This window comes from Hyla sarda, chromosome 6 (assembly GCF_029499605.1).
Source record: "Hyla sarda isolate aHylSar1 chromosome 6, aHylSar1.hap1, whole genome shotgun sequence".
In the NCBI taxonomy this organism is placed as follows: Eukaryota; Metazoa; Chordata; class Amphibia; order Anura; family Hylidae; genus Hyla; species Hyla sarda.
This window is the reverse complement of record NC_079194.1, coordinates 47,737,102-47,749,928: the sequence shown is the minus strand read 5'-3', so window position 1 is coordinate 47,749,928 and position 12,827 is coordinate 47,737,102. Positions and strand designations below refer to the sequence as shown.

Sequence of the window (12,827 nt, the reverse complement as noted above, 5' to 3'; positions counted from 1 at the left end):
GATGCAGGGTCATACCCCCAACAATCTGTGCAACTTGTTCAGCTGCTAGCCATGCCTCCTCTTTCTTCAGCTGCTAGCCATGCCACCTCCTTCTTCAGCTGCTAGCCATGCCTCCTCTTTCTTTAGCTGCTAGCCATGCCTCCTCTTTCTTCAGCTGCTAGCCATGCCTCTTCCTTCTTCAGCTGCTAGCCATGCCTCCTCTTTCTTCAGCTGCTAGCCATGCCTCCTCTTTCTTCAGCTGCTAGCCATGCCTCCTCTTTCTTTAGCTGCTGGCTGTGCCTCCTCTTTCTTCAGCTGCTAGCCATGTCTCCTCTTTCTTCAGCTGCTAGCCATGCCTCCCTTTGGCTGTCAGGGCATGCTGGGATTTAATTTTGCAACAGCTAGAGGCCCCCTTTTTGGGGAACATTGCAATAGGGAGTGAAGAAAGAAGAGTAGGGGACAGCAAGAAACTCACCAGGACTTTAAAAGGATACTCCACCCATAGACATCTTATCCCCTATCCAAAGGATAGGGGATAAGATGTCTTATCTCAGGGGTCCCGCCACTGGGGATCCCCGCAATCTTGGCCGTGGCACCCCAGACATCGGGTGCACGGAGCGAACTTCTGTGCCGGATGACTGGTGATGTGGTGCAGAGGCTCGTGATGTCACGGCCATGCCCCTCAATGCAAGTCTATGGAAGGGGGCGTGATGGCGCGGCACATGGCACTCTAAACTAGCTAAGATGTCTAGGGGCAGAGTACTCTTTTAAAGGGAACTTATCAAAATGCAGTCTAATCTGCAGGCATCATGTTATAGAGCAGAAGGAGCTGAGCAGAATAATATATAATTTTGTAAGAAAAGTTCTAGGATAACTTTTATGTACATCTCGGATAACTTTTATGTACATCTCTGCACAATCTGTGCTAAGTAGTCATGTGGGTGGTCCTACCCAGTGATTGACAGCTCTCTGTATAAGTGTGCGTATATGGAAAGCTGTCAATGACTGAGTAAGATGGCCCACATGACGAAGACTTAGCTCAGAATGAGCAGTGGTCTAAAGAATATTGTAAGCATATATACAACAAGGAAACCATTTTATTTAGAAACTATGTTATAGGATAAACATATAATTAAACTTTGTATGTAAATGTTTGATTTATTTGTGTGCTTTCTATAACTATTCGGATTTGAATTACATTACTATTACCCTGTTCACATTTGGTGTATATTCTGGATAACACTCCAATATATTTAGTTAACTTGCGCAGCTGTATTAAATACTGTGTGGCAGGCATGCTTTATTGTAGGATCCCCTATTTTTCTTGGCAGCCGAAATGCTCCTTTAAAAGTATAGGAAAAATGCTGCCAAAAGAATAAAAACAGCAACAACTTTCAGTGCCAGAGGAACAGACCTATCTACGGTATTATTTTCAAGGACTCTGGTCCGAGTTGGCTTTATAATGCGGTTCCACTGAGTCAGGATGGCCTCTCTGGCACCGTGCCACTTCCCTGGTCCCGTAAGCCGATACTGGTAAGGAGTGCAAGGTCCGAAAAACACATGAAAAGCCAACCGAGGATCTGTGAGGAACATTGTGAACAGATTGGGCTTCACACCAGCAAGCATAGCCAGTTCATCCATATACTCCAAATAATCCACTTGTATAGTATGACGCTGGCTCTTCACGTAGCTTAAAGAACAGAGTGAGAAAAATGTTAATATACAGACGTACAATGTTAAATATTTTACAAACTATTTTTATGTGGCTAAAACATAACCACACGTTACATACTACAGGCAAATAAGTAACATACTCAACCCCCTCATACTTAATATCAAACCCACACAAATGTATACATACAGCAGAGGTATCACCTGGCCATCAGAGAAATTGGACAGTCCATATAAATAACAGTAACAACCCCCCCCCCAACCCGAAAAAAAATAAAAATCAATGCAACATATCAAACTTAAATTGATGCTGTCATTTGAAAAAACTTTTGACATGTCTTTTGACACTTAGGGACACTTTGATTGGTCACGGTCACAGTACTGACACCCTCACCAATCAGGAGAATGAGTGGGCAGTGTCCATGGCTCTTAGTGATCTTTGTCTTGTGGCTCCATTATTCTATCTGGTAGCGAGACAATTGATTATACCCGCTTGTTTTCCTGATAATTTGGGGTCTCAGTACTGAAACCCGAACTGATCAAAACTTTTGACATGTCTTTATGACAGGTACAATTTTGTGGAAGACAACAACTAGCTGAGGCAGATCACCCCTGCGAATAGTGTTACATGTCCTTCAAGAACGGGATGTGTTCGGAAGCAGGAAGAACTAGGAGAGCACCAGGGATCGGGCACTGTCAAAACAGCAGTGGCAGGGGATGGGGCAGGTGAGTATGGCTTAAAGTGTACCTGTGGACAAGAAAACTCAAAAGCCTTTGACATGTCCTTGGGACCCCAATGTCTCTACAATATTTTAAAAGATTTTTTTAATGACATATACCATTGAAAATATCTTCGTGCCCAGAAACCCCTTTCTAATGGAGTTGCCTCCTATCTAGATGCCACAATCGAAAATTAAATTCTAATTGATCTATATACTGTATTCAGTGTATATATATATATATATATATATATATATATATATATATCTTAGCATTTTCCTGTGTGTTGCTGTGGATATTACTTTTACACTGAATAGCACTGTTATTTAGGGAACAGTATTTGAGCAATGTACGGTCTATATGTACAGTTATTTGGGCACCAGACTGTATATATGGTTGTTTCCACATTTTATGATCTATCACCAGATTAAGTAACGAAGCACCAAATGACGCCATTGGACAGTGTTGTCCTCCAACATAAGGCTGGCCCTAACATGCTTTAAGACCCCCTTCATGTACAGTATATTCATAACCTACCGTTCAGACATTTTGAACGATTTCATTATTATATCTCTGGTCATGTTTAATTTATCGGGTAGTTGTACCAAACCTATAAAACAAAAAAAGATGGTTGGATGGTAAAATATAATTTTATACTGAACATGTGCATTAGATAAACAAATAAATAATTCTACTTAGTTGAACTTGATGTATTTTTCTAACCCTGCTAACTATGAAACAATAAAAAGACTGTTGAAGGACAGTGACTTTCAATGGGATCCATTGGGTTCCAACATCCTGTCTATTTGTTTTGCCTGGTAGAATAGCACAGCACTCTGCATATTTTCTTTCCATCAATCTGACAGAACTACCAACACAGGCTCTGAACAATACAATTAGAGATGAGCGAACTTTTCAAAAATTCGATTCGAACGATTCGCCGGATTTTCCGAAAAAGTTTGTTTTGATTCAAATTTTTTCGCGGCAAATCTATATTAAAAAAAGGCTATTTCTAGCCTACATACAGCCTCTATAGGGGTATAGAACACTTTGCTGTGTTCTAAAACGCATATGGAGAGTGCTGGGGTAGTGAAATAATACTGTTATTCAGAATAACATGCAGATTACCGGCATCACTTTTAGAATCACTGCCGCACAGCAGCACAATGACAGAGCCTGGTGGTGGCATAAGTGTCAGGAGACTATATAGTGACTGAATGATATAGCGTGGAGGTGTTGGCAGCATAAGGAGTACACAGCAGGACTTCACAATTCCCCCCAAAAAACAACACAATTTTAGAAATTTTTGAAAAAGATTTTGATTAGTGGATGCTACCTATGAGAAAATTGGAAATTCCCAGACCCAGGCCCCACAGCGGCATCAGTAACCCATATATTGCCTGAATGACACAGCCTGGAGTTGGCTGATGCACGAGTACACACCAGGGCTTCACAATCCCCCCCCAAAAAAACAACACAATTTTTGAAATTTTTGAAAAAGATTTTGGATAGCGGGTGCTACCTCTGAGAAAATTTGAAATTATAAGACCCAGGCCCAGCAGCACTGTCAATTTTTTTATTTGAAAATTAAAACAAACTTTGAGTGTCCCGGACCCCATCGTGTGGGTACGAAGGACCAAATCCAACAAGCCCCCCATAGCAGCATCAGTAAAGCATATATTGCCTGAATGACACAGCCTGGAGTTGGCTGATTCACGAGTACACAGCAGGGCTTCACAATTCCCCCCAAAAAACACCACAATTTTAGAAATTTTTGAAAAAGATTTTGGATAGCGGGTGCTACCTATGAGAAAATGTGAAATTCCCAGACCCAGGCCCAGCAGCGCCATCATTTTTTGATTTGAAATTTAAAACAACCTTTGCGTGTCCCGGACCCCAGCATGTGGCTCATGTGGCCGTGAGATGTAGGCGCAATGTCTCCATTGCCCTGACCGGCCATAGTTTCCAAGACTTCTCGCCAAGGCAAACCATGTGAAGAACAGTGTGACACCGCCGTGATATGCACACATGGTATGCTGAAGGGCCACTGAGACTTGTACGGGCAGTGGAGGCTTAAGACACAGTGGAGGATGTGGAGGCGGAGTAGCACACTGTCACAGGACCAGCGGGCTGACAGAGTATAGCGGGAATCAGCATTGAGTACACACCAGGGCTTCAGAATCCCAAAGAGAAAAACAACCATTTAAAAGAAAAATTTAAGAATATTTAGGACAGCGGGTGCTTCCTATATATTGCCTGAATGACACAGCCTGGAGTACACACTAGGGCTTCACAATACCCCCCAAAAAACACAACAATTGTAGAAATTTATGAAGAAGACTTTTGGATAGCGGATGCTACCTATGAGAAAATTTGAAATTCCGAGACTCAGGCCCAGCAGCGCCATCAGTAAACCATATTTTGCCTGAATGACACAGGCTGGAGTTGGCTGATGCATGAGTATGCACCAAAGCTTCACAATCCCTAATAAAAAAGACAAAGATTTTTGCCGAAAAATTTTAACGGACATTTAGGACAGCGAGTGCTGTCTATATATTACCAGAATGATGCAGCCTGGAGTTGGCTGCAGCATGAGGAGACCATTGAAATGTGTGATTTTTTTATTTTAAATTTAAATCAAAATTTGTGTCCCGGACCCCGCCGTGTGGGTACAAAGGACCTAATCTCACAAGCACCCACAGGGCTCATGTGGCCATAAGATGTAGGCGCAACGTCTCCATAGCCCTGACCGGCCATTTTTGTACCTTTGTTTAAGAACAAGCCCATATCATCGAGTCCAGAAGACTCTATAATGCAGGCTGGTGAACCACCAAAAGACATTCTTCTATAAAATAATTTTTTATGAAATCAAGAAGCAGAGTTCATCCCTCTCGGTATTTTTTTTGTTGAAAATTTTACTTTAAAAAATCATATGCAACAGGCGTTCAATGGTGTAATTGTTATTATTCTGGAAAAATCAAGTTTATTACTGTGATAATTATCAGAAAATTTGAAAAAAACACTACCCAAGAGTGTTTAACCCTTTAACGACGCAGGACGTATATTTACGTCCTGCATCGGCTCCCGCGATATGAAGCAGGGTCGCGCTGCGACCCCGCATCACATTGCATTGGTCCCGGCGCTCATCAACGGCCAGGACCCGCGGCTAATACCACACATCGCCGATCGCGGCGATGTGCGGTATTAACCCTTTAGAAGCGGCGGTCAAAGCTGACCACCACTTCTAAAGCGAAAGTGAAAGTATCCCGGCTAGTCAGTCGGGCTGTTCGGGCCCGCCGCGGTGAAATCGCAGCGTCCCGAACAGCTTGCAGGACACCGGGAGGGCCCATACCTGCCTCCTCGGTGTCTGATCGACGAATGACTGCTCCTTGCCTGAGATCCAGGCAGGAGCAGTCAAGCGCCGATAACACTGATCACAGGCGTGTTAATACACGCCTGAGATCAGGATGAGAGATCAGTGTGTTCAGTGTTATAGGTCCCTATGGGACCTATAACACTGCAAAAAAAAGTTTAAAAAAAGTGTTAATAAAGGTCATTTAACCACTTCCCTAATAAAAGTTTGAATCACCCCCCTTTTCCCATTAAAAAAATAAAACAGTGTAAATAAAAATAAAAATAAACATATGTGGTATCACCGCGTGCATAAATGTCCGAACTATAAAAATATATCAGTAATTAAACCGCACGGTCAATGGCGTACGCGCCAAAAAATTCCAAAGTCCAAAAAAGCGTATTTTGGTCACTTTTTATACCATTAAAAAATGAATAAAAAGTGATCAAAAAGTCCGATCAAAACAAAAGTCATACCGATAAAAACTTCAGATCATGTTGCAAAAAATGAGCCCTCATATGCCCTGTACATGGAAAAATAAAAAAGTTATAGGGGTCAGAAGAGGACATTTTTAAACGTATAAATTTTCCTGCATGTAGTTATGATTTTTTCCAAAAGTACGACAAAATCAAACCTATATAAGCAGGGTATCATTTTAACCATATGGGCCTACAGAATAATGATAAGGTGTCATTTTTACCGAAATATGCACTGCGTAGAAACGGAAGCCCCCAAAAGTTACAAAATGGCGTTTTTTCTTTGATTTTGTCGAACAATGATTTTTTTTTCTGTTTCGTCGTGAATTTTTGGGTAAAATGACTGATGTCACTGCAAAGTAGAATTGGTGGCGCAAAAAATAAGCCATAATATGGATTTTTAGGTGGAAAATTTAAAGGGTTATGATTTTAAAAGGCAAGGAGGAAAAAACGAAAGTGCAAAAACGGAAAAACCCTGAGTCCTTAAGGGGTTAATAACTCCATACATTGCACCATAAATGTTGAAATTTTAACTAAGCATGTATGTATGTATTTCAAAAATCCTAAAATTAAAGGCCCAAGCCCAGAAGCATCATAAAGTCAAGTAGTTCCAGAAAGACACAGGAGTAGTCAGGAGTAGGCATCAGCAGTACCCAAGAGGCTTCAAAAACCCCTTACATTGCACGATCAATTGCGAGATCTAACATTAACACATGTGTTATTCCCTCAGATGTCCTGGGTTGCACGCGCAAAACACTGAACAGACCAGCGTGTGTCTATTTTTCACCGACAGCGGGGTAGGAGAAGGCCCTGGCAGAGTGCTGAGAATTTAAAGATCATGTTTGAAATTGGCATTAAGCATGTATTAGCTACTGCTAAATTTCCAAAAATTGAAGGCCCAAGGCCAGAAGCGTCAGTGAGGAGAGTAGTTCCTGAAAGACACAGGATGAGTCAGGAGTAGGAATTCGCAGTACCCAAGAGGGTTTCATAACCCCTTACATTTAAAGATCAATGTTGAAATTTGCATTAAGCATGTATTTAGTTACTGCTAAACATCCAAATATGTAAGGCCCAAGGCCTGAGGCATCAGGGAGGCAAGTAGTTCCTGAAAGACACAGAATGAGTCAGGAGCTGTTATTCGCAGTGCCCAAGAAGGTTTCATAACCAACCCCTTACATTTAAAGATTGATGTTGAAATTTGCATTAAGCATGTATTTAGCTACTGCTAAACATCCAAAAATTGAAGGCCCAAGGCCTGAGGCATCAGGGAGGCAAGTAGTTCCTGAAAGACACAGAATGAGTCAGGAGCAATCATTCGCAGTACCAAAGAGGGTTTCATAACCCCTTACATTTAAAGATCAATGTTGAAATTTGCATTAAGCATGTATTTAGCTACTGCTAAACATCCAAAAATTGAAGGCCCAGGGCCAGAAGCGTCAGTGAGGCAAGTAGTTCCTGAAAGACACAGGATGAGTCAGGAGCAGGCATTCTCAGTACCCAAGGGTTTCATAACCCCTTACATTTAAAGATCAATGTTGACATTTGCATTAAGCATGTATTTAGCTACTGCTAAACTTCCAAAAATTAAAGGCCCAAGGCCAGAAGCATAAGTGAGGCAAGTAGTTCCTGGAAGACACAGGATGAGCCAGGAGCAGGCAATTGCAGTACCAAAGAGGGTTTCATAACCCTAATTGATAACCCAAGAGGGTTTCATAACCAACCTTAATTGGGAAATGTTGGTGTAGCAGCATGGTCAATCTACTCTGAGGCATCTGGCATTGGTGGCTGGAAATCCTGGCTGATCCATCCCTGATTCATCTTGACAAACGTCAGTCTCTCCACATTTTTAGTGGACAGACGAGTTCGCCTTGGTGCGACTATGGCCCCGGCCGCACTAAACACCCGCTCTGATGGCACACTACTGGCTTGGCAGGACAGCTTTTCCAGGGCAAACTCTGCTAGTTGCGGCCATAAATCAAGTTTGGCTGCCCAGAAGTCCAGCGGCTCTTCAATGGTTGTTGGCATGGCTATGTCAAGGTATGCCACCACCTGCTGATTCAGGTCCTGCTCCATGTCTACCTGCTGCTGATGAGTTGCTTCACTATGTGAGTGAAGAAAGCTACTCATCAGTGACTGTAGACTCAGGCTGCTGCTGATTGAGCTGGTACTGCTCCTGCCACCCCTCCCCTCCCCAGCAGCCATGGCAGTGGAAGGTGAGCGCAGAGGGCCCCCCGAGTCAGACCTGCGAGTGGATGGACCATGTGGCCAATAGGCATCGGCCAACTGACTGCGTAGAATCTCTCTATAGTAGGTCAGTTTGTCCTCCCTCTCAGTGAGTGTAAAAAAGGCCCCCATTCTGGGACGGTAGCGAGGGTCTAATAAGGTGGAGATCCAGAAGTCATCCCGCTGATGAATTTTGACAATTCGGGGGTCACTACACAAGCAACTGAGCATGCATCGTGCCATTTGCGCCATGACTCGGAGGTACTACCTGCCTCCATCTCCACTGCATACTGCCACGGTGTGTCTGGGTCCCCTGTCTCGCCTTCCTCATAACCCTCCAGCTCCTCTGGCTGCTCCTGCTCCTCCTCTCCTGTCCGATGACTAGAAACACCGGCCATCTCATCCAACCTAAACTGTGCTCCGCTCTGCCCTTCATCATCCTCCTCCTCCAGTTCAGCCCCCGCAGTGCTCATGTAGCCTTGAGATTTAGGCGCAACGTCTCCATTGCCGTGACCAGCCATGGTTTCAATCATTTGTTTTAGGAAATGTAGGAGTGGAATTACGTCATTCACGGCGTAATCCAAGCGACTTACAAATAATGTGGTTTCCTCAAAGGGCCTCAGCAAACGGCAGGTGTCAAGTATGAGCTGCCACTGGTTCACATTGAAGTTACACAGGGGAGTACTCCTATCTGCTTGGATCATCAAGAAATCGTTGATGGCTTTTCTTTGTTCGTATAGTCTGTCCAACATATGGAGGGTGGAATTCCAATGTGTGGCAACTCCACAAATAAGACTATGTTGTGGGATACCATTCTGACGCTGCAGCTCAAGGAAGGTGTGCTTGGCGGTGTATGAGTGGCTGAAGTGCATGTACAGTTTCCTTGCCATTTTCAGGATGTTTTGCAAATGGGGTGAAGACTTGAGGAAGTGCTTGACAACCAGATTCAACACGTGTGCCATGCAGGGCGCATGTTTCACACTTCCTTGTCGCAGCGCGGACACAATGTTCTTCCCATTGTCGGTCACCATGGTTCCCATTTCCAGATTTCGTGGAGTAAGCCATACTCGGATTTCTTTACGAATGAACTTTAGCAGTTCCTCCCCTGTGAGACTCCGTTCGCCAAGGCAAACCATGTGAAGAACAGCTTGACACCGCCGTGCCCTACACACATGGTACGATGAAGGGCCACCGAGATTTGGACGTGCAGTGGAGGCCGAGGACACGGTGGAGGATGAGGAGGTGGCGTCGCACACTGTAACAGGACCAACTGCCTGGGAGCAAGAGCGTGGAGGAGGAAGCGTTGTGACCTGTCCAAGTTGCTGTTGTGGCTGTGAAGGAACCACATTTACCCAGTGGGCCGTAAAAGACAAGTATTGTCCCTGCCCGTAGTTACAGCTCCACACGTAGGCGCTGCCGTGCACTTTTGAAAACGCCGACAGGCTCAAGGACTGGCCAACCTTCTCTTGTACAAACTTATGCAGGGCTGGTACTGCCTTCTTCGCAAAGAAATGATGGCTTGGGACTCTCCACCTCGGCTCGGCACAAGCCATCAATTCTCTGAAAGGGGCAGAGTCCACCACTTGAAAAGGGAAGGACTGCAACACCAGCAACTTGGACAGGAGCACATTCAACTTCTGCGCCTAGTGGGCGCATGCTGTTGTCTCTTGGACAAGGATTTGCCAATGGATTGTTGGCGGAATGGCTGACTAAAATCGGGAGAAGCAGGAGCGACAGAAGGAGGGTTTGACACACAGCTCCCTTCGGCTGAGGTGGTGGAGCCTTGGCTGGATGAAGGAGGGAGCGGATGGCCAGTGGGTCATGCAGCAGGCTGGACCACTACATCAGAGCCACGGTTCTCCCAGGTCGCTTTATGGTGGCGAAGCATATGTTGACGCAAGGCCGTGGTGCCGACATTGGGACCTTCTGCCGACAGATCTTGCATGTGGCTACGTGAACCTCCTCCAGATGCTTTATGAAAAACTTCCACACCGCCGAGTAGCTTATTTTTCCACTCGCAGTCTGCACTAATTGACTGCTACTGGCGCCATCTCCAGGAACCCCTGTTCCACTACCTCCTGGAGATTTAGGCTGCCGCGAAGCAGGTGGTCTCCACCGGGCACGTTTGGCTCCTAAATTTCCACTACTGCCATCACGCTGACTGCCAACCGTGCCACCGCCTTGCTGCCTCAAGGGCAATCTGCAACTCTCTTCTCCTGATGATGATGAAGCCCCTTCTGCACCCGGATCCCAATTGCGATCAGCTTCATCATCATCAACAGGTTCCCCAACAGTGTCTGCTTCAGGACACTGAACACTTGCAACACCGCCTCCCACGTCACTCTCCGCATCACTACTTGGCCGCCTAGCGGAGAAAGCGGCGCATGTCTCCTCCCCTTCTTGGCTGTCCAGTAGCTGCTGACTGTCCTCTATTAGATCGTCCTCAGTAAATAGTGGAGCTTAACCCACAGCATAAGATACTTCTTTAGGAGAGGGAACAGCATAGGACAAAGGCAATGGGAGGATAGGGACTGCTTCCGGGCCATGCCAACTGAGGATTTTGTCTGAGGAACCCACGACTGTTGACCGGGGGTCTTAGATGTCACTTGTGATGATGTGGATGAGCGTGTTAACCAATAGATGATGGCAGATGGGTTGCTGGTGGAGACACGACTGATTGCTGATAACGGGAGCTCAGGCCTCTCGCTGCGACTCCTGCTGCCACTCGGCCCAAGTCTGCTGCCTACTCTGCCTGAAGTATTTAGGCCTCTGTCACTCCTCTGTGCTTGTCCTGGAACTTCTCTGCCTGACATTCTTAGTGCGTTTATGAGGGTATTACAATACGCTACACTACTCTTTAAACAGTATTTTTCTAGAACAGCAGCAGGTGATTACTTACGGCTGTCCTTTCACAGTATGTAGGCCCTTTACAGGTTAACAGGTACAAGATGGTTGTATGCGCAGCTATAGGGAGGAAAAACTCTGTATTTTATTAAAACACCAGCCGGTGAATACTATTGTTTGGACTTGCACAGTATGTAGCCCCTTGACAGATTAACAGGTACAAAATGGTACAAATGTACTACAGTCCACTGAACAATCACCTATTTCTGAACAACAGCAGGACCCAACAGTGCAGCACCACAAAAAAATAAAAAATACAGGGATTAAACCCTAAATTGCACTCTGTCACACAATTTTGAGCAGCAGAAGATTTGTGGAGCAAAAAAAAAACTCAATTGGGCTGAAAAATGAGGAGATAAGATGCTTCAGAAAGTTCAGGCAGCTTGGAGATCTGTATGAGGCAGCTGACAGCTATCTGCCCCTCTCTGCTGGAATGCTCAATAACGTGAATAGGAGGTTTAGCTATCAATGATCCTTTTCAGTGTTACAGCACAGCACTCTGCACTCCTGCCTTTCCCTAATGCTGATGTGACTAGCAGTTGCAGTGTAACGCTGTGGTATGAGCTATTCACACACACGCAGTCCCGTCCTCTCTATCTCAGTGCATAGATGAAATGAAGAGAGGCAAGATGGCCGCCGATTATATAGGGGCTGTGACATCACAGTGGTCAGTGAACACTGATAGGCTGCATCTCACATGTGATTCAGGGTCAGCCCCCCTACCTTCATTCCCGACGCTTTTTCCCGCCCTCCCATAATCCCCTGCCCCATGTACTCACATGTGGATCCGCCATTTAGGTCTCCAATAGCCTGGAACGCTGTAAAATGGAGTTTAATGAAGCGATTCATGCGATAGAATCGCGGCGATATTCATATTCGTTGCGAATCGAATTTTTCATTAAATTTGTAACAAATTCGGGTTCGTTAGCTTCGGTTTGCTTATCTCTAAATACAATGTAGCTATCTTGAGAATGAGGTGCAGAATATTCTGATGGAATGGACTGGTGGTTGTGCATGCACTGCGCAGCTCCATTTATTGTCTACGGGAGAAGCTAGAGATAGTTGAGCACTGTACTTTCTGGCAGCTCCCACAGAAAAGTACTAAAAGCAATGTTAACCACAAGTGTCCGGTTATTGGTCAAAAAAAATATCCAGAAGTCGAACTTTGCAACAGCTTATTGTTTACTAGTTGGTTTCTTCAATAGAAGAACATGAACAATTCTTGGTTAAACATAAGATAAGTCATCCACTATGATCAATATTCATTGCATGTTTATGGTTTGCACTAGAGACATGTTTAATATAAAGATTCCTATATAGTATAAATAATATAAATATTCCACATACACATGAATGTTAGGCCTCTTTCACACTATGAAATATCTCTGTTTAGGAACTTCCGTCAGAAGTTCCGTCACTATATCGGCGAAACTCGGCCGTTACAAAACCCCTGACGGCCGTGACTAAATTGCATTGCAGTCTATGGGGTTTTGTAACTGCCC

At 44.6% G+C, this 12,827-nt stretch overlaps 1 protein-coding gene across 4 annotated transcripts in view; it reads right to left on the bottom strand.

Moving 5' to 3' along the window:
• Nucleotides 1-1,019: 1,019 nt before the first annotated feature.
• The window catches only part of LOC130275545 (flavin-containing monooxygenase 5-like), a 214,437-nt gene continuing 202,629 nt past the window's right edge, over nt 1,020-12,827 (bottom strand). For all 4 annotated transcript variants that reach the window (XM_056523611.1, XM_056523614.1, XM_056523612.1 and 1 more), the window contains 2 exons: nt 2,908-2,980; nt 1,020-1,669 (listed from right to left, as the gene is read on the bottom strand). In XM_056523611.1, the coding sequence (XP_056379586.1) occupies nt 1,324-1,669; nt 2,908-2,980 (419 nt within the window). In that variant the 3' untranslated portion in view covers nt 1,020-1,323. The remainder of the gene's footprint in view (nt 1,670-2,907; nt 2,981-12,827) is intronic.